A 25,497-nucleotide genomic window follows, 5' to 3' on the forward strand; every position below is an offset into this window, starting at 1 on the left:
GCTGCTGCTAGCCCCAGGAAAGTATTCTGGGAATTCCATAGTGGTTGCCATGCTGAGCATCTGGGGTAATTCCGACAGCAGTTCAAGGTGAGGATGGGGTCGAGGATGATGCCAATAAGAGGGAATCATGGGTTTGAGTCGGGTAGGATGGATTCGAGGTTCCGGTGATGGGAGGAGAAAGGGGTGAAAGAGATGAAGGATCTGTTTCTGGAGGAGAGATTCGCAAGTCTAGAGGAGTTGGGGTGGGGTATGGGCCGCAACGTGAGGAAGGCTTTAGGTATATGCAGGTGCGGAAATTTCGCAAGAAAGGCTTTTCTGAGTTTCCCGGTGGCTCCGCCCTCCTCGTTGCTGGAGGAGGCGTTGTCGGTGGGGGGGGGTTGGAGAGTGGACTTGCCTCGCGATTTATGGTAGGATTATGGAGGAGGATAAAGAGTCTATGGAAGGAATTAAGGCCAAGTGGGAGGAAGAGTTGGGAAGGGCTAGCGGAAGGATTATGGTGTGAAGCGTTACGATGGGTCAATACCTCGACCTCGTGTGTGCAGAGAGCACACTTAATGAAGTCGAGGATGAGCCGGCTGTTTGAAGAGGTGGAGAATAGCTTCGGGCAGTGTGGGAGGGACCCAGACAACCATGTCCATACGTTCTGGTCCGGCCCGAATTTGGAGAGATATTGGGGGATGTGTTTAACACCATGGCCGGGATTCTCCCCTACCCGGCGGGGCGGGGGTTCCCGGCGGGATGGAGTGGCGGGAACCACTCCGGCGTCGGGCCGCCCCAAAGGTGCAGAGAACCGCACCTTTAGGGGCCAAACCCTCACCTTGTGGGGCTAGGCCCGCGCCGGAGGGGTTGGCGGCCGCCGGCCAGCGGGAAAGGCCTTTGACGCCATGCCAACCGGGGCCGAAGGGACTGCGACGGCCGGCGGAAGTCCGCGCATGCGCGGGAGCGTCAGCGGCTGCTGACGTCATCCCCGCGCATGCGGCGGGGGGGGTGGTGTGACTGCCGCATCGGCCATCACGGAGGCAATGGCCGACGCGGAAGGAAAAGAGTGCCCCCACAGCACAGGCCTGCCGGGACACCCCCCGGGGCCAGATCGCCCCGCCCCCCCCCAGGACCCCGGAGCACGCCCGCTCCGCCAGTCCCGCCGGTAAGGTAGGTGGTTTGATTCACCCCGGTGGGACTGGCATGACAGCAGCGGGACTTCGGCCCATTGTGGGCCGCCGACCGGCGCGGCGCGATTCCCGCCCCCACCGAATTTTCAGTGCCGGAGAATTCGACAGCCGGATTCACGCCGCCGCCCCCGGCGATTCTCCGACCCGGCGGAGGAGGGGGTCGGAGAATCCCGCCCATGTCTGAGGTTCTGCAGATGGAATTCGCGCCGGGTCCCCTGGGGGCCATATTCGGGGTGTCAGACCTGCCAGAGTTGCAGGCGGGAGCGGGGGCAGATGTTTTAGCCTTCACCTCGTTGATCACTCGCAGGCGGGTCCTGTTGGGGTGGAGGTCAGCTTCTCCACCCTGTGCATCAGTGTGGCTGGGGATGTGGAAGAGTTTATGGCCTTGGAAAAGGTAAAATTTGCTCTGAAAGCGGCAGATGACGTGTTCCAACAGAATGGGGGTTGTCCATTTTGCACTTTGGAGACCTGGTTGCTGCCAAGGGGTGGGTGGGGGGGGGGGGGGGAGGGGGTACTGTTTGTGTAAAAATGTTGAATACAAATATTTTTCAAAATAATAGATCAAAGAACATTCTGCTTTTCATATCATTATTTAACCCTCAAACACAGAAAAACAATTTTCCACATCTGGATTTCCAATTGGCCACATGTGGATAGCACATTGGGATAACACTGATATATTCAAGCCGCATGACTCATTCTTGGCAGAGGCTGTTAGCAACCAGGGTTAGCAGTCAGAATGTACATGGCCCCCCTTAATCAGCTGGTTTCAGTCTGTTTCTAAATATGCTCACTGGTCATACCTTGTCATCTTGGTTCCGAAAATAGTAGAAGACCTTTCCTATGAGGGAGCACCAGACCAGCTTGGAGTAGCCGTGCCTCACCTGGAACAGACATGAAGAAAAGTCAACCACCAGGGGAGTGTGTTTCATTTGTGATCAGGTAACCATGAGACATGTAAATGGAACTCACGACTTCACGATAGCCAAGACTTGACCTACAATATGAACACAGGAATTAGGAGCAAGAGAGGACCATTCAGCCCCTCGGGTTTACTCCTGTTCCTGCTCCGCCCTTTTAATAATCCAATTAACATTTTGTTTCCATGCAATGCTTCTCATCATTGACTCCTGCAGGAGACAAGATGGTTCCTGGAAAATTGTTCCAAGTTTATTAATTGTTTGGAACCTCGAATAGAACACTAACCAATATTCACTATTTGGCCATGGTGAAAAATTGCAGGTATGCAAAATGAAAGGCGATCTCTCTACCCAAACATTATGCCCCGGAACAGAAAACAGCTTTTAAAATCAGAGGCAACTTAGCTATCTATCCCATTCAATGCAGAACAAAAATTTAAATAACCTTTCTGAGTTGACTTTTCGACTGATTCGGCAAGTTTCCTTCGATCATACTCCAAAATCACCGGGGCAGGTTGTTTTAAGAGCCTTTCTCATGATAAGATTAATAACAGAACGCACAATAACGGGGTTAATGTGAAACCTGCTGTCACTTTATGATATGTGCAACCCACAACTTCAGAAAGGCACTGATTGCTTGGGCCCGATCTATCAGCTATTGCGCCCAAAATGCGACACGGCACGGCAGATGCCGGGAGATCCCTCTTCCGGGATCTCCCCGGCTCATCACGCCACACGAGATCTAATGCAATCTCATGAGACTTCACGGTGTGAATCCCTCCCATTATGGGTGGAATCATTGTCTGACAGCTAGTCTCACTCGAATATGAATTCCCCTGACCTAGCTGAGGCGTTGGGACCTAACCCCTTCGCCTTGGAGACCTCCATTTGGTGCTGGTCCCCACAAACATCAACTGCTGCTGGAAGGTCATCAACTCGGTGAAAGACGCTCTTTGGTCTGCCCGAAACTTGCTGATCTTCCAGTGCAAAGAGCTGTCCTCGACCGAGTGTTGCAGGTCGAGGACTACGTGCTGAGGGACGCACTCAAGCTTGGGGCAGCTGCCGCCAAGGCGCAATGGGGAAAGACCACTGTGTAAGGTCTTACCAGCAAATGTACACCGAGGGGCGGGTAACAGTGTAAACCCCCCTCGGTCTGGGTCATTAACACTCCAATGTATAAAAGAAACATGACAATGTAAATGTTTAAGAAGGAATTGTGACGTAAAGAGCAATATGTGTGTAAGGTTATCAAAATTGAATGGAAGAAAGTCAAGGGAATGTGTAACTCTGATGGAAATGTAGTCAAGACAATTTGAAATGTTCTGCAATGTTTATGATAGATTTTATGAATAAAGTATATTTTTTGAGAAAAAAAAAGGGGATCAGACGGAAAGGCACTTGTGGGGGTCTCCCAAGGGATCGGAAACCCTGGAGCTTGCCCTCTGGACAGGGTGGCACCCTGGCACTGCCAGCCTGGCACCACCACCTGGGTGTCAGCCTAGCACTGCCAAGGTGCCCTGGGGGCAATTCCAGCTGGCAGGGGCACTGGCGGTGCCAGGCTTGCATTTGTCCTGCGCTGGGGCTCAGCCCGGGGGTATCGTGTGCGTGCGAGCTGGGGTGCAGGGGGGCTTGAGGACCCTCTTATAGGTGAGTTGGGGCTTTGGGGGGGGTGGGGTTCAGGGGTCACATCGGGGGGGGGGGGGTCGAGAGATTGGGATGCCATTTAAAAATGGCATCCGATCTCTTCCTAAATTGAGGAGTTGTGGCGAGCGGAACTCCTCCGTGCAGGAAATGGGATGAAGTGCAATCTCGGTGGGAAGTTCCCCGCTGAGGCCCTGATTTGGAACAGAGTCCGGATAGATAGCGCAGTGTTTCTCAAGTACCGGGAAATTCCCGACTAAACACTCATCACGGGACTCTGTTCCAATTGGTTAGATCGCACCCCTTATCTTTGGCATACCTCTAAATTAGAGCACGCAAACTTCATCTTAAAAAAGTGACAGAAAGACCAGCCATTCTCAGGCTCACCCCCAGTTAGCTGACCTCTGTCGGAGAGTTAAGGACGTAATAATTGGGCCCCAGCACATCTGCATGAGGAAAGGGGTAAGATATATCAGCAACCTACAGCTACCTCAGTGCAATCCCAAAGTCTTCAAATACATATAAATAGGAAAATGGCGCTAAGAGGAGGAGGAGGGCTTACTCGGCACCAAAAAGGGGATTTACACATGGAGACAAAGCACATCTGAGGTGCTACATTTTTAAAAATTCATTCATGGGATGTGGGCTGGGCCAGCATTTATTGCCCATCTCTAATTGTCCTTGATGAATGGCTTACTGAGCCATTTCAGAGGGCATTTAAGAGTCAACCGCATTGCTGTGGGTCTGGAGTCACATGTAGGCCAGACCGGATAAGTTCTTTAGTGAACTAAATGGGGTTTTACGAAAATCAACAATGGTTTCATGCTTCCATCACTCGACAACAGCTTCCAGAATTTTGATGAATTCAGATTTTGCCATCAGTTGTGGTGGGATTCGAACCTGGTTCCCCAGAGTGCTACCCTGGGTTACTGAGTCCACTGGAAATACCACTGTGCCACCAGAAATTTTGTATTCCTCTTTACCAAGGAAGATGCTGCTACCCAGGCCCTGGTGAAAGAGGAGGTAATTCAGGCTCAGTCCCAATTAGCTGATCTCTTGTCGGAGAGTTAAGGATGTAATAAATGGACTTCCGGTTGCGGCGATGCACTGCTAAGCCGCACCTTTCGGCAGCTCCCGTTCTAACGGACCTTTGGGCTCTTTTTGGGAGCCCCAACGGAATTTTTTTTTGACCAAACCCAGTGTGGGGTGACGAAGGAAGGAGGCCCCCGGGTGTGTATGGAAAGGATCGGTGGTAGTGGCCAGATTGCGAAGGATCCTTTGGAGCAGCGGCAGAGAAGAGAAGGAAGAAGCAAGATGGCGACGGATGGAGCCCAGACGACATGGGGCACGGACCAGCAGGAATTCCTCCGACGGTGTGTGGAGGAATTAAAGAAGGAGGTGCTGGCGCCGATGTTATTGGCAATCGAAGGACTAAAAGAAACGCAAAAGGCCCAGGCGATAAGAGCTCCGTGGGGTGAAGGCGAAGGCATCTGTGAACGAGGATGAGATTCTGGGCCTAGCGGTAAAAATGGAGACGCACGAGGCGCTACATAAGAGGTGTATCGAAAGGCTCGAAGTCCTGGAGAACAGCTCGGGGAGAAAGAATCTTCGGATTCTGGGTCTCCCCGAGGGAGTGGAGTGAGCTGACGTTGGGGCTTATGTGAGCACGATGCTCCATTCGCTAATGGGAGCTGAGGCACCCTCGGGCCCCCTGGAGGTGGAAGGGGCTCACCAGGTCCTTGCGAGGAGACCCAAGGCTGGAGAACCACCAAGGGCGATAGTGGTGAGATTTCACCGCTTCACCGACAGAGAGGCTGTTTTGAGCTGGGCCAAGAAGGTACGGAGTAGCAGCTGGGAGAATGCGGTGATACGAGTGTATCAGGACTGGAGCACGGAGGTGGCGAGAAGGAGAGCGAGTTTTAATCGGGCCAAGGCGGTGCTTCACAAGAAGAAAATAAAGTTTGGGATGCTGCAGCCGGCGCGATTGTGGGTCACGCACCAAGGCAAACATTACTACTTTGAAACGTCGGATGAGGCATGGACCTTCATCCAAGAAGAGAAATTGGACCAGAACTGAGGGACTGATGCTGTGGGGAGATGACGATGTTGATGTACAGAAATGTAAATTGGGGAATGGGAGGTTCACAGTATCGGGACGATAGACGGGGTTTTTTCTCTTCTTGACGGGGGGACACTGAGAAATGTGGGCGCCGGTGGAAAAAGGGACTGAGGGGGGGGGGATGGGGAATGGGGGAGCTGCGCCATGGGGGGTGGGGCCGATCCAGGAAAGCGCAGGTTTTTTCCCGCGCTAGGGAGATGATGGCGGGAAGATAGGCGCAAGGAGAATGAGAGTTCCACACACGGGGGGGTCAAGGAGAGAGCGGGGGAAGCCGGGGTCAGTTGGAGTCAGCTGACTTTCGGAATCATCATGGGGGGAGTAACCATGGGGATCTAGCGGGGGGGGGGGGGTCAACTGGGTTGCTGCTGCTGGGAGCGAGAGGGAGCTGGCAAGGGAAGAGGTGGTCAGGACTGGAGTGCGCCGCCTGGGGGACGGGTGGGTGCGCGGGACCTGGACGGGGGACTGGCCTAGAATAGGGGATGGCTAGTCGGCGGGCGGCCCCCCAATCCAGCTGATCACGTGGAATGTGAGAGGCTTAAATGGGCCGATTAAGAGGGCCCGAGTGTTCGCGCACTTAAAAGGACTGAAGGCAGACGTGGTCATGCTTCAAGAGACGCATCTGAAGGTGACGGATCAGGTTAGGTTAAGGAAAGGATGGGTGGGACAGGTGTTCCACTCAGGGTTGGACGCGAAAAATAGAGGGATGCCGATATTGGTGGGGAAACGGGTGTCGTTCGAGGCTAGGAATATAGTGGCGGACAACGGTGGCAGATATGTGATGGTGAGTGGTAGATTACAGGGAAAGGAGGTCGTGCTGGTAAACGTATATGCCCCGAACTGGGATGATGCGGGATTTATGAAGCGGATGCTGGGATGTATCCCGGAGCTGGAGGTAGGAAGCCTGGTAATGGGGGGGGGATTTCAATACTGTGCTGGATCCAGGGCTAGACCGGTCTAGATCCAGGACCGGAAGAAGGCCGGCAGCGGCCAAGGTGCTCAGGGGGTTTATGGAGCAAATGGGGGGAGTGGATCCGTGGAGATTTGCCAGGCCGTTGGCCAAAGAGTTCTCCTTTTTCTCCCATGTCCATAAGGTATACTCCCGGATAGATTTCTTTGATTTGAGCAGGGCACTGATTTTGAGGGTGGCAGGAACGGAGTATTCGGCCATAGCCGTTTCAGACCATGCCTCGCATTGGGTGGATCTGGAACTAGGAGAGGAGAGGGAACAACGCCCACTCTGGCGACTGGATGTGGGACTATTGGCAGATGAGGGAGTCTGTGGAAGGGTGCGGGGATGTATTGAGAGGTACCTGGAGGCCAATGATGATGGTGAGGTCCAGGTGGGGGTAGTATGGGAAGCGCTGAAGGCGGTGGTTAGGGGAGAGTTGATCTCCATTAGGGCCCACAAGGAGAAAAAAGAGGGCAAAGAAAGGGAGAGATTAGTGGGGGAGATTTTGAGGGTGGATAAAAGATATGCGGAGGCCCCGGACGAAGGACTATATAGAGAGAGGCGAAGACTTCAGACGGAGTTTGACCTGCTGACCACAGGGAAGGCAGAGGCACAGTGGAGGAAGGCACAGGGGATGAGATACGAATATGGGGAAAAGGCGAGCCGGTTGCTGGCCCACCAGCTTCGGAAGAAGATAGCGGCGAGGGAAATAGCGGGAGTTAGGGATGAAACGGGAACTACGGAGCGGAGAGCAGGGAAGGTTAATGAGGTGTTTAAGACCTTTTATGAGAGGCTATATAGGTCCCAACCCCCGGAGGGAAAAGAGGGGATGCAGCAGTTTCTGGACCAACTAAGGTTCCCGAGGGTGGAGGAGCAGGAGGTGGCAGGCCTGGGGGCGCCAATTGGGGTGGACGAGGTGACTAAAGGGCTGGGGAACATGCAGGCAGGGAAGGCCCCGGGACCAGACGGGTTCCCGGTGGAATTTTACAGGGAATATGTGGACTTGTTGGCCCCGCTGCAGGCGAGAACCTTTAACGAGGCCAGAGAAGGGGGGACTCTACCCCCGACAATGTCGGAGGCGACGATATCACTAATCCTGAAGCGCGATAAAGATCCGCTGCAATGTGGGTCATATAGGCCTATCTCGCTCCTGAATGTAGACGCCAAGTTGCTGGCAAAAGTGCTAGCGACGAGGATCGAGGATTGTGTCCTGGGGGTGGTGCATGAAGACCAGACAGGGTTTGTAAAGGGGAGACAATTGAATGTCAATGTGCGACGGCTGCTGGGGGTGATAATGATGCCCCCAGCGGAGGGGGAGGCAGAGATAGTGGTAGCAATGGATGCAGAGAAGGCATTCGATAGGGTAGAGTGGAAGTATTTATGGGAGGTGTTGAGGAGGTTTGGGTTCGGGGAGGGGTTTGTCAGTTGGGTCAAACTCCCCTATGGGGCCCCAGTGGCAAGTGTAGTCACAAATCGGAGGAGATCGGAGTATTTTCGGTTACATAGGGGAACAAGGTAGGGGTGCCCCCTGTCCCCATTACTGTTCGCGCTGGCAATTGAACCACTGGCCATAGCGTTGAGAGACTCTAGGAAATGGAGGGGGATGGTTAGAGGGGGAGAGGAACACCGAGTGTCACTCTACGCAGATGACCTACTGCTGTATGTGGCGGATCCTGTGGAGGGGATGACAGAGGTTATGCAGATATTGAGGGAGTTTGGAGATTTTTCGGGATATAGGCTTAATATGGGGAAGAGTGAGCTTTTCGTAGCACACCCCGGGGATCAGGGAAGAGGGATAGACGGCCTGCCGTTAAGGAGAGTGGAAAGGAGCTTCTGATATTTGGGGATTCAGGTAGCCAAGAGCTGGGGAACTCTACACAAACTCAATCTGACGCGGCTGGTGGAGCAGATGGAGGAGGATTTCAAGAGGTGGGATATGCTCCCGCTCTCACTGGCGGGCAGAGTGCAGGCGGTAAAGATGATGGTCCTCCCAAGGTTTCTTTTTGTGTTTCAATGTCTCCCCATTTTGATCACGAAAGCCTTTTTTAAGAAAATAGGTAGGAGTGTTATGAGTTTTGTGTGGGCAGGGAAGACCCCGAGGGTAAGGAGGGGGTTCCTGCAGCGCAGCAGGGACAGAGGGGGACTGGCGTTGCCGAATCTGGACAATTACTACTGGGCCGCCAATGTGGCGATGGTTCGCAAGTGGATGAGGGAGGGGGAGGGGGCGGCGTGGAAGAGGCTGGAGATGGCGTCCTGTAAAGGAACGAGCCTAAAGGCGCTGGTGACGGCGCCGCTACTGGTTTCCCCGAAAAGGTATACCACAGACCCAGTGGTGGTGGCAACCTTAAGGATCTGGGGGCAATGGAGGCGACATAGGGGGGTGACGGGTGCCTCGGTGTGGTCCCCGATCAGGAATAACCATAGGTTTGTCCCAGGAAGGATGGACGGGGGGTTCCAGAGCTGGCATCGGGCAGGAATTAGGAGATTGAGAGACTTTGTTTATTGACGGGGAGTTTGCGAGCCTGGGAGCGCTGGAGGAAAAGTATGAGTTGCCCCCGGGGAATATCTTAAGATATATGCAAGTGAGGGCGTTTACGAGGCAACAGGTGAGGGAATTTCCGCTGCTCCCGACACAGGGGATCCAGGATAGAGTGATTTTGGGGGTATGGGTCGGGGAGGGCAAAGTGTCCGAAATATATCAGGAGATGAGAGATGAGGGGGAGGCGCTGGTAGAGGAGCTGAAAGGAAAATGGGAAGAAGAGCTGGGGGAGGAGATTGAGGAGGGGCTGTGGGCTGATGCCCTAAGTAGGGTAAATTCCTCTCCCTCGTGTGCCAGGCTTAGCCTGATACAATTCAAGGTTCTACACAGAGCACACATGACGGGAGCAAGGCTGAGCAGGTTCTTCGGAGTGGAGGACAGGCGCGGGAGGTGCTTGGGAAGCCCGGCGAACCACACACATATGTTCTGGTCGTGTCCGGCACTGGATGAGTACTGGAGGGGAGTGGCAAGGGTGATTTCAAAGGTGGTGAAGGTCCGGGTCAAGCCAGGCTGGGGGTTAGCTATATTTGAGGTAGCGGAAGAGCCGGGAGTGCAGGAGGCGAAAGAGGCCGATATTCTGGCCTTTGCATCCCTGGTAGCCCGGCGAAGGATATTACTTATGTGGAAGGAAGCGAAACCCCTCGGTTTGGAGGCCTGGATAAACGACATGGCAGGGTCCATAAAACTGGAACGGATGAAGTTTGCGTTGAGAGGATCGGTTCAGGGGTTCTCCAGGCGGTGGCAACCGTTCCTTGACTATCTCGCGGAACGTTAAGGGAAAATAGATCGTCAGCAGCAGCAGCCCAGAGGGAGGAGGGAAGGGGGGAGGAGCACTATTTTTTGTTACTTTGCTAGTTCACTATTTTATTTAAATAATGTTACTTATTAGTTATTGTGTTATCTCTTATGTTGATTTGTAAAGTGGAAAAATTGTGTTTGAAAACTTTAATAAAATATATATTTTTTAAAAGGATGTAATAAATGGTCCCGGCTCATCTGCACAAGGAAAGGAGCAAGATATACCAGCAACCTACAGCTACCGCAGTGCAATCCCAAAGTCTTCAAATACATATAAACAGTAAAATTGCACTAAAGCAAGATGGCGCCAGGGTGTGACGACTCGCTGCGGGCTCTCTCACATGCATCCTCTTTTTACATCTCCTATAACCGTACTAATCTCTGAATACTTAATTCTAGCACTAACACTAACCTTTCTCTTTTATATTTGCCCTGTGTTTCCCATACTCCTTTGTTCCCTGAGAGACCAAAGATCTATCTATCCCAGCGTTAAATATATTCAATGATGGTGCACCCACAGCCTTCTGGGGTAGAAATAACTCCTCGAGTGAAGTAATTTTTCCTCATTTCAGTCCTAAATGATCAGCTCCTTATCCTGAGACTCTGCCCCCATTTTAGATTCCGCAATCAGCGGAAACAATCTTGTAGCGTCTACTCTATCAAGCCCCTTCAGAATTTTGTTAGTATCAATGAGATCGCCTTGCATTTTTCTAAATGCCAGAGAATGTGAGCTCAATTTACTCAGACTCTCATCATAGGACATCATCTTAGGGACCTTCACTATACTGCCTCCAGTGTAAGTATATCGAGTGAGATCTTCCTGCCTCACCGAGGGCGCACCCCCACCGCGGGTTTCCCAGTGACATGGGGTGGATTCAACAGGAAATCCTATTGACAGCGGGGGGATCCCGCGGCTGACAAATGATGGGCCCCTCCCACTGTCAAGAAGCACGTCAAATGGATGCCAGAGAATCTTGTCCACCTTTTCTTAAATGTGGAAACCAAAACTGAACGCGGTATTCCAGATTCAGTCTCACCAAAGATCTCTGCAAGACATCTTTATTCTTTTACTTCTAATCCCGTTGCAATAAAGGTCAACGTGCCATTTATCTTCCAATTGCTTGCTGCACCTGCAAGCTAACTTTCTGCTTTCCCAGGCAGCATGGTGGCACAGTGGTTAGCACTGCTGCCTCACGGCGCCGAGGTCCCAGGTTCGATCCTGGCTCTGGGTCACTGTCCGTGTGGAGTGTGCACATTCTCCTCGTATTTGCGTGGGTTTCGCCCCCACAACCCAAAGATGTGTAGGATAGGTGGATTGACCATGCTAAATTGCCCCTTAATTGGAAAAAATTAATTGGTTACTCTAAATATATAAAAAAGAACTTTCTGCCTTCCCTGTATGAGCACAATAACCATGTCTCTTTGAACATCAACACTACAAAGTTTCACACCTTTTAAAAAAATATTCTGCCTTTTCATTCTTAAGAACAAAATGAATAACTTTACACTCCCCTACATGATACTCCATCTGCCAACTTGTTGCCCACTCACTGAACCTGTCTATGTCTCTTTGCAGCCTCTCCGTATCCTCCCCACAGTTTGCCTTCCCACCTAGCATGGCATCATCAGCAAACTTTGATACATTACTCCTTGTCTCTTCATCCAAGTCATTAAAATAGATTGTAAATAGCTGAAGTCCCAGCACTGATTCCTGTGGCACTAGACTATTCACTGCCAACTTTGAAGAGTCATTTTTATGCCTATTCTCTGTTTTCGATCTCTCTGTCCATGCTAATGTATTACCCCCAAATTCTATGAACCTCTCTCTCCCTCAATCTCTTTCCTCTCCCTCAATCTCAGCAAAACTAAAGAGCTGATCACTTCAGGAAGCAAAGTATTGTACACACCCCTGTCTGTATCAGTGGTGCCGATGTGGAGATGGTTGACAGCTTCAAACTCCTAGGTGTGCACATCACCAATAATCTATCCTGGTCCACCCACGTTGACGCTTCGACCAAGAAAGCACAACAGCGCCTATACTTCCCCAGGAAACTAAGGAAATTCAGCTGGTCCGCATCAACTCGTACCAATTTTTACAGATGCACCATAGAAAACATCCTATCTGGCTGCATCACAGCCTGGTATGGCAACTGCTCGGCCCAAGACCATAAGAAACTTCAGAGAGTCGTGAGCACCGCCCAGTCCATCACGCAAACCTGCCTCCCATCAGTTGACTCGTTCTGCACCTTCCACTGCCTTGGGAAAGTGGGCAACATAATCCAAGACGGCTCCTGCCCGGGTTATTCATTCTTCCAACTTCTTCCATCGGGCAGGACACACAGAAGTCTGAAAACACGCACAAACAGATTCAAAAACAGCTTCTTCCCCGCTGTTATCAGACTCCTAAACGACCCTCTTATGGACTGATTTGATCTCTTCACACATCCTTTCTACTGCTTAGTACTGCACTCCTGTATGCTTCACCTGATGCCTATGTATTTGCAGTGTGTATTTGTATGCCCTCTGTTTATTTCATGTGTGGAATGATCTGTCTGGAGTGTATGCAGAACAATACCTCGGTACACATGACAATAAAGCAAATCCCAATTCTTCCTTTTAGCTTTTTGTGTGACCTTACCGAATGCTTTTTGGAAATCTAGGTTATACTTCATCTACTCGTTTCCCTTTATCTACTTATTGCCTCGTAAAAACTCTCATTCATTTGTCAAACAGGACTTCTTATAAAACCACGTTGACTTATTCTGATCATGCTGAGCTTTTCTAAGTGAATTGTTCGGACTTCTTTAATAATAGATTCCAGCATTTTTCCATCAACTAATGCTAGGCTAACTGACCTGTAGTTCCCCATTTTCTCTCTCCCTCCTTTCTTGAAAAACAGTGTGTAACATTACCCAGCTCCCAATCTAGTGAGACCATTCCCAAATTGAAAGGATTTTGGAAAATCATAGTTAACACATCCACTTAAGTGATTAATCAATGTTTTTCAAGCTGGAGGAAGGTTTGTAGTGGAGTTCCTCAGGGGTCAGTTTTGGGACCTTGCTTTTCCTGTTATATATTGATGACGCAGACCTTGGCGCACAGGGCACAATTTCAAAATTTGCAGATGATACGGGCTTAGAAAATTGTGAACTGTGAGGAGGATCATGTCGAACTTCAAAAGGCAGACAGGAGGCAGATGAAGTTCAATGCGGAGAAATGTGAAATGATTTATTTTGGTCAGAACAGCACGGAGAGACAACATAAAATAAATGGTACAACTTGAAAGAGGATTCAGGAGAAGAGACACTTGGGTACATATGTGCATAAGCCATTGAAGGTAGCAGAGCGGTTGATAAAGGATACAGTATCCTTGGCGTTATTAACAGGGCCATACAGTACAAAAGCAAGGACGTTATGTGGAATTTGTGTAAGACACTTGTTTGGCCTCAGCTGGAGTACACGTGGCCCAGGCTCCGGCACTCCGCGCAGCCCCACCTCCGGCACTCCGCGCAGCCCGGCTGCGGCACTCCGCCATGCCCGGCTCTGGCACTAAGTGCAGGGCAGAAAGGGTGGGACAAAGGTTTGAGCTGAAAACTGTGTGGGAGAAACTTCAATCAGGAGAACTGATAGAAAATAAACTGTTATCATGGAAACACAGCTCAGAAATGATTTGAACATTCTTCTGACCTGGCACCAGTTCAAATGACTTAATTGGTTTTGCTGAACCATAGCTTCGGAACTGGTGCCAACTGAGTGAGCAACCCAGCTTCCCCAACAACCAACGCAGAAATGAAAAGCAGCTGTTTAGTTGTGCTGATGCAGGAGAAACATCTGGCAGGCTGAATGCTTTGGGCAACGTGTCGAGGTCAAAACATACTCGAAACAAACACATTATGTACTCAGACTCTCAATGCTGCAGACACCACACATCCCGGGGATGAAATCAGACCATGGCTCATACCGCAAAGTGGATAAGCAGCTGTTCCACACCTTCCTCTATCTTTATTGACACTGGTCAGGATTCTCCGGCTGTTGGGATTCTCTGTTGCCGCCGGCAGCGCAGACCCGCCTATGGATTTCCAGGCAGTCTGGGGTGTCTTCAATGGACAATCCCATTGATAAGTGGCAGAGAATCCTGCCACCAGCAAATAATAATAATCGTTATTGTCACAAGTAGGCTTACATTAACACTACAATGACGTTACTGTGAAAAGCTCCTAGTCGCCACATTCCGGCGCCTGTTTGGGGACACAGAGGGAGAATTCCTAATGTCCAATTCACCCAACAGTACGTCTTTTGGGACTTGTGGGAGGAAACTGGAGCACCCGGAGGAAACCCACGCAGACACGGGGAGAACGTGCAGACTCCACAGAGACAGTGACTCAAGCCGGGAATCGAACCTGGGACCCTGGAGCTGTGAAGCAACAGTGCTAACCACTGTGCTACCGTGCTGTCCATGGCGCGTTGCCGAGAAACACGCGGCTGGGGGATTGGAGAATCCACCCACTGACTTTATCGCAACAGAATATCGGGACGGTGAGATGGATTGATAATCTAATTTCGCCTGTTTCGCCAAATGGGCAAATTAAGTGATTTCACCTCCCTACACCCTCCACTGTCTGCTTCCCTCAAGCAGTGTCCTCATTGTGCAGGCCTGTCTCTTAATGAATTAGGATGTCTCACACTGCAGCTAGACGGTCTTTTGTAACACACGCAGGAAGAGTGTGTACACGGAGTAATCCTTCTTCCCAATCCTGTTTACTTTACTGTTCTCAGGGAGTGAGGCTGGAATACTATCACGGAATCATAGAATGATCCAGCCATTCAGCGCATTGTTCCTTTGTCAGCCCTTTGGTCGAGCTATCCAATTCATTCCACTCCCCGGCTCTTTTCCCAATGTCCTGTCTGGATTATTGTCTTCAGGGGAAAAAGATAAATGGGAATTTCCACTGTTAAAATAAAGGTGCACGGTGGGCAAACATCACATTGCATAGGTTACTTACTTCCTCACATTGCTGAGGTCAGAGATTTTTGCTGGAATATTTAACTTTCTGCAAATATGCTTAACTTTCCTTTATGTGTTTTTCCCCTTTCCTATTCTGATAAGTAGATTTCCATTTGAGACACCTCACAATATCAAATGAGATCTCCTCTAATCAGCCCCGCCTTCCACCATCACGGATCTACCCTTGCTGCCTCCCCTTTTCGCTAGCTCTGTACTTGCTTCAAAACTGTTAAATCTCTGCTTCTTTCATTTCTGAGGGAAGGACATTCAGCTGAAATGTTAACCCTCTATCCGTCTGGGAACATAGCAACTAGGAGCAAGAGAAGACTTCTCTGTGCTTTGAGCCTGCCCCACCATTCAATAAGATCACGGCTTCGCTGGCTGTGGCCTCAACTCCACATTTTTGTCTGCTCCTCATCAATCTTGCCCATCAAAAATCTATCCGACTTGGGCAGCACGCTAGTGGAGTGGTTAGCACTGCTGCCTCACGGCGCCGAAGTCCCAGGTTCGGTCCCGGCTCTGGGTCACTGTCCCTGTGGAGTTTGCACATTCTCCTCGCGTTTGCATGGGCTTCGCCCCCACAACCCAAAGATGTGCAGGGTAGGTGGATTGGTCACGCTAAATTGCCCTTTAATTGGAAGAAATTAAGTGGTATTCTAAATTTTTTTTTTTAATCTATCTGACTCTGCCTTGAATAAATTGAATGATACACCCTCCATGGTTTTCGGTGGAAGAGAATTCCACAGACTAATAACCCTTTGAGAGAAAAAAAATTCTCCTCATCTCAGTCTTAAACTACACCACCCCTGAACCTCTAACGATATTAATGAACCAGGGTATTTGGGCTATTGTCCCAACAGAACTCTGGAGGTGCTAAGTGAAGCTGATGGAACAGGAAAACCCATAGAGTAGACTGTTGTCACTGAACGCGTTCATAATGAAGGAACAATGATCTGGCATTTCAATAATGTGTTATGAATTGGGGAAAATTAAGATTAAAAAATGAAATTGGGACAAAATAAAATAAAAAGGGGAACTGATAAGGGCAGCTGTCTGAAGGGTGTTTTGATGTGTGAATAAGCATACCAGTGAGAAAAGTAATGTTTACCTCTGTGACGAGGGGAAAACAATGGGGTAGAGATGTAACTTCAAAGTGGAAGGATAAGGGAATTGGCACTTATAAGCTTGTGATAACCCTACAGGAAGCCCAGGGATCTGCAACATCGAGTCCCTGTTGCTTCACCTGAATACGATCGACCCAGATGAGGGGACGGGGCTAACCCCACTTTTCCTAGAACTGCTGGGAAATAAATACCCCAACACGCGTGCTGGCCGGACACGGGAGACCCTTCGGGGAGTTAGAGGAGTGACGAGTAGCCTGAATAAAACTGAACTTATCATGGCAGCATAGTGGCACAGCGGTTTGCACTGCTGCCTCACGGTGCCGAGGTCCCAGGTTCGATCCCAACCCCGGGTCACCGTCCATGTGGAATTTGCACATTCTCCCCATGTCTGCATGGGTCTCACTCTACAATCGGAAGATGTGCAGGGTAGGTGGATCGGCCATGCTAAATTGGCCCTTAATTGGAAAAATAAAATAATAAATAAAATCAAACTTTTCTACACACATCGCTCCCGAGTGGTCACTTGTCTGAGACTTTACACTAGCGATGAGGATGTGGATTTCCCTGGCCTTTCCAGGGGTCAATGTACCTACTAATAGTAGACGCGCATTCTAAATGGTTGGATGTACACCGGATGACGATGACTACATCACGTGCCACCACCGAGTGGCTCAGGCAGACCTTTACCATTCACGGACTCCCGGAGGTACTTGAAATGAAATTAAAATCGCTTATTGTCACAAGTAGGCCGTCGTGTTGGGTGTTCCGCTATACAGATGAACCAACACGGTTGTAGATGGTACAACTCTGTTTTATTACTCTTGATAACAACATCTGTAAACTTATGACTGTGGTTCGTAATTTACCCGTTAACCTGTGGACCCAGCCCTAACACTATCTTAGAGAGGCACTCAGAACATGGTGTATGTCTGAGTGGCACGCTGTGAGCTCTGTGCCCTGAGCTGTCTCCTGCTGGAATGAGTGGGAACTGTGGTGTTCCCCGTTTTATAGTGCGTGTGCTCTCACTGGTGATTGGCTGTGATGTTGCGTGTGTGTTGATTGGTCCGTTGATCTGTCCATCAGTGTGTATGTGTGTTTGCACCATATGTTTATCTGAATATCATGACATAGGCTTCAAATGAAGTTCCTGTGAAAAGCCCCTTGTACTTGTGCTGGACAATGACACTGCGTTTACTAGTTTGCGGATTTTTTGAAGCAAAATGGGGTCCATCATGTCCATGACATGCCTTATCATCTGACCTCAAATCGGTTGGCAGAACGTGCTGTAAGACATTCAAACTGGGGATGAGAAAACAGATCTCAGGCTTACCAGAAACCTGTCTCGCCCGTTTCCTGTTCTACTATAGGACCATGTCGTACACAGAGCTTTTGATGGGTCATCGCTTGCACAGGTGATTGAGCCTCGTTTCATCAGACATCGAGGCTCAGCAGGAACAGACCAGAGTGAAGCGAACCAGGTCCAAGAGAATTTGCCGCTGGCAATTCTGTTTACGTCCAGAATTTTACTGACGGTGCATTATCGATTCCGGGAATGGTCATAAAACGCTTTGGGCTGGTCTCGTATGCAGTGCAGGTGATTAGATATGATCGATTTATTGTCACGTGTACTGAAGTACAGTGAAATGTTGTTCTGCGTATAGTCCAGACAGATCATTCCATACATGAAAAAACATAGGACATACATAAATACACAATGTAAACACACAGGCACAGACATCGGGTGAAGCATACAAAGTGTTATACCACTCAGTAGAGAAGATGTAAGAAGAGATCAGCTCAGTCCATAAGAGGGTCAATCAGGAGTCTGGTAAAAGTGGGGAAGAAGCTATTTGTGAATCGGTTAGCGAGTGTTTTCAGACTTTTGTATTTTCTGCCCAATGGAAGAAGATGGAAGGGAGAATAACCCGGGAGGGAGGGGTCTTTGATTATGCTGCCCGCTTTCCCCAGGCAGCGGGATGTGTAGACAGAATCAATGGGTGGGAGGCGGGTTCACGTGATGCACTGGGCTGTGTTCACGGCTCTCTGTAGTTCTTACAGTCCTGGGCCGAGCAGTTGCCATACCAGGCTGTGATGCATCTATAAAAGTTGGTAAGAGTTAATGTGGACATGCTGAATTTCCTTAGTTTCCTGAGGAAGTATAGGCGCTGTTGTGCTTTCTTGGTCATAGCGTCGATGTGGGCAGATTGTTGGGGATGTGCACATCTAGGAATTTGAAGCTTTCAACCAACTCCACCTTGGCACCATTGGTGCAGACAGGGGTGTGTATGATACTTCGCTTCCTAAAGTCAATGCCCAACTCTTTAGTTTTGCTGACGTTTAGGGAGAGATTGTTGTCATTACACGTCACTAGGTTCTCTATCTCCCTCCTGTACTCTGACTCATCGTTGTTCAAGATCCAACCCACTATTACCGTGTCATCAGCAAACTTGTATAGATTGGAGCCAAATTTTGCCACACAGTCATGTGTGGATATGGAGCAAGGGAAGGACTCGAATAGACACATGGACCATCTCCAGAGCTGGGTGGAACAGGTACCCGAGGACCAATCATAGATTCCGAGCTCAGTGGTGCCCCTCCCTTAGGAGCAGTTGCCGGTGGTACCCAGCAAGGCGACCAGACATTGTGACTCCGAAATGCGGGAGTCGGACATGGAGTTTTTGCTCACGGACATCAACCCAGGTCCGGGGATGACTGCCGAACGAAAGGCTGAGGAACCACCCAGGCGTTCGATCAGGAAGCGACGCTCCCAGGTCCATTACACGCCTCCGGGCTCAGAGCGGAGGACACTGGATAATCAGCCCTTAGCGAAGAGGGCAAAGGATTTCCCTCCTGTTGAAATGGACAATGGACAACGCATCGGACTTGGAGGAGGGGTACGGGGGCGGTGGAAGGGTATTATAACCCTGCAGGAGGCCCAGGGTTCTGCAACACCAGAGTCCTTGTGGCCTCCCCTGAATACGATCTACCCAAGTGAGCGGATGGGGCTAACCCCCCTTTCCCTAGATATGCTGGGATATAAATATCCCAGCCCGGGTGTGGGCCAGGCGCAGGAGGCCTTTCGAGGAGTAGGAGGAATGTATAGTAACCAGAATAAAACTGAACTTTTCAACAGACATCGCTTCCAAATGGTCACTTGCCTGAGTGCCACAATGCTAAAAGGCTGGGTTCATGGGGTGGGTAACATCAAAGGGAAAGAATGATATATCCATAGTCCAATAATGATAGAATGGGACACAGTAGCAGCAGCTACCCTCACAGTCACACCCAGCTACAAAAACAGTCACCACTGAAAACAAGTTATTGCTAAAAGGGCAGCCGATTAAAATCAGAAAGTCGAACCAAGAAGATTACGCCTTCGCTGAAACTGAAGACGGCTTTCCCAAATGTGGACAAATAACCTGTGTACGGTAATTATTGGCTGGATCTAGCTTATCGAGTTATATAATATTGGATGTTGTTTGTGAACAAAGGACGTCTCAGAGTTCAGGAAACGTAGGTAGTTGGGTGTCAAAGGGGTAATTTCATGTAATACTGTGTGTATTGTCATCAATGTAGTTAAGCGTTGTAGTGTATTATAGTCCTTCTTGTCATGTGGTGTTCCTTTAAGTTAATAAATATTCTTTATTAATTGATCACAAAACGATTAGACTATTCCTCCCTGGTTTGCATATCTTTTCTCACAGTATAGCAAATTGAAAACGTACATCACTAAAAACTCGTATTCCAAGTTATTATTCTGGATTTTGGGATACCCTCGCATTTAACATCAACAGATTCTTAACAAGTGACCTTGAGATGCTCCAAAGTGCTTCTTAGCCATGATGCCATGTCAGAAAGGTGGTAGACACTAGCAAACAGCATTGGGATAAACAACCAGATAATCTCTTTTGAGTTATCTTGGTTGATGAATAAATGTTGCACAGGACACCAGGGAGATCATCCCTTACACTTCATTGAATAGCACCATCGGATTTATTACGTCCATCTGAGAGGGCTGATTGGTCCTCAGTTTAACATCTGGCTCAGAATCATAGAATGGTTACCGTACAGAATGAGGCCATTCGACCTATTATGCCGGCTTCTCTGACGGAGCAACTGATCTAGTTCACTCCCCCATCCTTCACGCTGTAAATCTTATTCTCTTCAGAGAGTTATCTGATTCCCTTTTGAAAGCAGTGACTGATTCATCTCCACCACATTCTCAGATAGCGCATTCCAGATCCGAATCACTCACTGTCGGTTCCCTTATCTCAAACCGGTGTTGTCTGGTTCTCAATCCTTCCGCCAGTTTTTCTCCATCTACTCTGTCCAGTTGCCTCACGATTATGAACACCTCCATCACATCTCCTCTCATCCTCCACTTCTCTACCGAGGACAGTCCCAGCTTCACCAATCTAGCCACGTAACTGATTGAACCATTCTTGTGAGCTTTTTTCTCCACGCTCTCTAAAGCATTCTATCCTTCCTAACATGTGCTGCCCAGAATTGGACTAAACACTCCAGTTGAGGCTGAACCGGTTTGATAAAGGCTCATTACAATTTGCTTGTTTTTGTATTCAGTGATTCTATTTATAAAGCCAAAAACCACCTGAAAGATGAAAGTACAGCTTAGATCTCTGGGGTGAGGCTTGAACCCACTACCTTTTGATTCACAGCCAAGAGTTCAACTGACTGAACCCAGGATCAATCTTTAAGACCAATGGACTGAATTAAATGTTGCCCTGTGGCCATTTAACACTGGGAGGGGCGTTAACTGTTTAAGGCGGGACCTCAACCTCACCTCCATTTGGGCAGGAGGTACCGCTTCTGAAAGTTTCCAGCCAATCAAATGGCCGACAGCACTCTGAGCTCAGCAGTGCCACTGTGGGTGGTGGCCACTGCTGGGACTACAAATCCAAGGAACTGGAGTACAAAGGGACGGTATTGCTGGGACCAGGCTAGAGTGAGTGGGGTTGGAGGAAGTAGGGAGTCGGGGCAGACAGGCCAGGGGGGGAGAGAAATGGCAGTGGTTGGGCAGGGTGAGGTGGGGGGTGTTTTATGGGGATCCTCCTATCCCTAGGGACCATAAAATTCAGCCAATGAGTGCTGATCAAAAGCGAGTTCACTGTCTTTTCGGTGTGATACCAGAGGTTTATTGGCATGTCCTTACAGATCCAAAGGCCGAGGGGTAGGAGAGGCAGAGGGCAGGAGAGTGATTGCTTTGACAGTGTAGGATCATGGCCAAAGTTCCCATCAGCCTCTTACCTTGGTCAGCCAGCCTCTGACAGACGGCTTTGATTCAATCTGTGTGATGACCGGGCTGGCCAGCTGAACCTTCAGAATGCTCTGGAGAACTCGGATCCATTCCTCCAGGATATTTGGGGAGTCAGCAGTGAGGTAGTACGTCCTTTTCTCTGTCACCAGCTGCAGGAGAGACAAGCAGCAATGAATTATGATGGCGGTCCTCTTCAACCACTGATGACTGAATGGGTTCTAGTTCTCATTATCCCTGGAGCAGGGCTCCGCTGCATCAATACAAATTCAGCCGCATAGGGCAGCACGGTGGCGCAGTGATTAGCACTGCTGCCTCACGGCACTGAGGTCCCAGGTTCGATCCTGGCTCTGGGTCACTGTCCGTGTGGAGTTTGCACATTCTCCCCGTGTTTGCGTGGGTTTCGCCCCCACAACCCAAAGATGTGCTGGTTAGGTGGATTGGCCATGCTAAATTGCCCCTTAATTGAAAAAAAATGAATTGGGTACTCTAAATTAGAAACAAAACAAAAACAAATTCAGCCACACACCCCACACTGGGTACATCGAATATTCCGGCTTCAATAGACTCTCGGAAAAAAAACCTTCTCAAATCTCCTTTGGAGTTGTGTAACATGCTTTCGGTGATTTGACGTATTTTGGACTATTTTTTGCCACAGGAGTTTGAATGTTGGGATTTTGTAAACAAAACATAATCACAAACATTTTTTTTAAAGAAGGAACCTCTGAAGTGCCATTAATATGCTACATGGAAGCACTTTTTCAATTTGTTCAATATAAAAACAGAAAATGCTGGAAATAGTCAGCGTCTCTGTCCGAACCTGTGGCCAGGTTTTCTTAGAAGGAGGCCATTTGGCCCATTGAGTCTGCACTGATCTTCTGAAAGAGCACTCTACCTAGGCCCAATCTCCCACCCTATCCCCGTAATCCCACCTAGGGACAATTTATCATGGCCAATCCACCTAACCTGCACTTCTTTGGATTGTGGGAGGAAACCGGAGCACCCGGAGGAAACCCATGCAGACATGGGAAGAATGTGCCAACTCCACACAGTCAACCCAGGTCGGAATTGAATCCACGTTCTGCCGTTGTGAGGCAGCAGTGCTAACCACTGTGCTACCCAGTGGACAGAATTTCCTCATTTTTTAAAAACTCAGTGACAACTCAGGTGGGAAAAGTGATGTGCTGCCTGCTGGCTCCACTGCCGGCTTTTCCCACCAGATTTTTTTGTCACTTAGTTAAAACGTGAATGAACCCACCCCGCCAGGAATCTGGGCTTTCAAGAGATGGATCAACAAAAAGGATCCTCACCACTGGCGGACATGGAGACTCAACCCCCCCTCCCCAGGAAACGCCCACCCCCTCCCACAGACACAGGAAACCCCCCGTGGACACACTGAACACACACCCCCCCCTCACCAAGAGCCTCAATGGATGCCACCCCCTCTCCACCAGTGCCCTCTGTCATTGCCCCTGACATTTCCTTTTCCCACCTGGGGGCTATGCTTACCTGTGCGCTTGGCAGGTTCTCTTCGCCAGGTCTTCGTTTGTCAAGACCTATTGCAAACAGGGCGGGGGGCGGGATTATCTAATGTGAGGGGGGGGGGGGATAATAGAGCAGGGAGGCCCACTAATTAGATGTAAATATATGGTAATGAGGTTCGCAACCTTTCACGGCAGGAACCCAATTACATTACTGGAGGTGGCGGGGGGGGGGGGGGGGGGTGGAGAGCGCGGGATGACAATGGAAACAGGAAATCCCACCGCCACAAATGCTGTTTTGGGGTACCTCTTGGATTCTCCGTTCCCTCCAGCTTTCCCACCTGCCGAAAATGTGAGCAGAGGATCACAGCCATTTTGTTTGGAAGTCTCTGATTCCATCTGACTATGAACAGAGGGATATATCTGGGGAGGGGGGGGGGGGAGGAGACGGAGACAGGCTCTGGTCAGATACAGCAGGGAAGTTAACAGCTTTTTGTTCAAGTCAAGTAAATCAACCCGTTGATTTGGCAAGTGTAGAGTGCTCATTCGTCTCTATTGACACAGGAAGGTATGTTTTACTGAATGAATGAAGTGAATCCACTTAGAACTGATACTCTGAATTTTCACTTCCTAGTGGAATAATAATTTGTGGTAAAACTTCCCACGGTGTTTCACAGAGGTGTACCCAGGCATATAATGTGGGGAAATGTGAACACGTTCACTTTGGTAGCAAGAATGGAAAAGCAGTACAGTAATTCCCCACTTGTGGTTGCATTCCTGAAAATCGTGACTTTAAGTGAACCAACTTCATGTGAATTATGGGTTTCCATAGAAACTAACGCTGAAGCCAGAGTTAGGTTCTTTCGGTGAGTGCACCATTGAAATACAGTGCCATACATTTGCTCAACTGTGCATTCCTAGCAGAAATAATTTGTAAAATGTATTACAAAATATAAAAGAAATGTTTTTTTTTTTAAATTTAGAGTACCCAATTCTTTTTTTTTCCAATTAAGGGGCAATTTAGTGTGGCCAATCCACCTAACCCTGCACATTTTTGGGTTGAGGAGGGTGAGACCCATGCAGACACAGGGAGAACATGCACACTTCACATGGAGAGTGACCCGGGGCCAGGATCGAACCCGGGTCCTCAGCGCTGTGAGGCAGCAGTGCTAACCACTGCACCACCATTCCGCCCAAATATAAGAGAAATGAAATGAAAAAATGAAATGAAATGAAAATCGCTTATTGTCACAGGTAGGCTTCAAATGAAGTTACTGTGAAAAGCCCCTAGTCGCCACATTGCGGCGCCTGTTCGGGGAGGCTGGTACGGGAATTGAACCCGCGCTGCAGGCCTTGGTCTGCTTTACAAGCCAGCTATTTAGCCCACTGTGCTAAACTAGCCCCAAATGTAAAATGCAATTAAATATTTTAAATATTTACAGCATTCACCTCAGTAAAAGGCAAGATAAAGTCACCATAGGATGACCACACCTCAGGCGAGGGGCAAGGTTGAGAAGGCCGGGCGTTCATGAATAACCTCAGCCAGTATAGGAATTGAACTCACACTGCTGATCTCGCTCTGCATCACAAACCACCTGTCTAGCCACAAAAACAGAAAATACTGGACAATCTCAGCAGCATCTGTGGAGAGAGAAGGGAGCTAATGTTCCGAGTCTGGATGACTCGTTACCAAAGCTAGAAGGAACTGGAAATGGGGTCGGATTTATACGGTTGTGGGGGGGTGTGAGGTGGGATAGGTGGAGATTGACAAAGATGCCAAGGGCAGAAGACCTGTAAATGAATGTAAATGCGGGGGCGGGATTCTCCCATTCGGCGGCAGAGTGTCCATGCCGTCGTAAAAGCCGTCGCGTTTCACGACAGCGTGAACTGGCTGCTGGAAGTACCAATTCTGGCAGCACGGCGCTGGAGCGGTTCACGCCACTCCAGCTGTCATCATATGCAGACAGGCACAGACAGGCAGCTAATGAACACAGAGAACAGGACATGACCAATAAGCAGGCAGGACACTCAGGGGTGGTATCTCACTATAAAGGACGGCCTGACGGTGATTGATGGTATCCTCCTCAAGCTGGACCGGATTGTCATTCCACTCAGTCTCCAGAGCTTGGTGCTCCGCCAAATCCATGAGGGACACCTGGGCGTCGGGAAGTGCAGACACAGAGCCAGGCAGGCTGTCTCCTGGCCTTGTATTAGCCAGGACATCTCGAACATGGTCCTCAACTGTGCGACCTGTCAACGCTTCCAGCCAGCGCAGAGCAAGGAGACGCTCCAGCAGCATGAAATCGAGACCTCCCCGTGGTCCAGGGTTGGCATCGACCTCTTTTGTGCGAATGGTCGTGGCTACATGTTGATTATTGACTATTTCTCCAATTACCCTGAAGTCGTGAAGCTCTCAGACCTCATATCTCGGACCGTCATCAGGGCCTGTAAGGAGACGTTCTCCAGGCATGGTATCCCAC

General features: G+C 49.5%; 1 protein-coding gene across 3 annotated transcripts in view; it reads right to left on the reverse strand.

Annotated features, from left to right (window-relative positions):
* plekhh1 (pleckstrin homology domain containing, family H (with MyTH4 domain) member 1) overlaps positions 1–25,497 on the reverse strand; it is a 285,350-nt gene that overhangs the window by 67,494 nt on the left and 192,359 nt on the right. For all 3 annotated transcript variants that reach the window (XR_011937303.1, XM_072486189.1, XM_072486190.1), the window contains 2 exons: positions 21,530–21,688; positions 1,973–2,053 (listed from right to left, as the gene is read on the reverse strand). Coding sequence is in view for 2 of the 3 variants with exons in the window: in XM_072486189.1 (XP_072342290.1) it covers positions 1,973–2,053; positions 21,530–21,688 (240 nt within the window). In the remaining variant the exon portion in view is untranslated. The remainder of the gene's footprint in view (positions 1–1,972; positions 2,054–21,529; positions 21,689–25,497) is intronic.

This window comes from Scyliorhinus torazame, chromosome 2 (genome assembly GCF_047496885.1).
Source record: "Scyliorhinus torazame isolate Kashiwa2021f chromosome 2, sScyTor2.1, whole genome shotgun sequence".
NCBI lineage: Eukaryota > Metazoa > Chordata > Chondrichthyes > Carcharhiniformes > Scyliorhinidae > Scyliorhinus > Scyliorhinus torazame.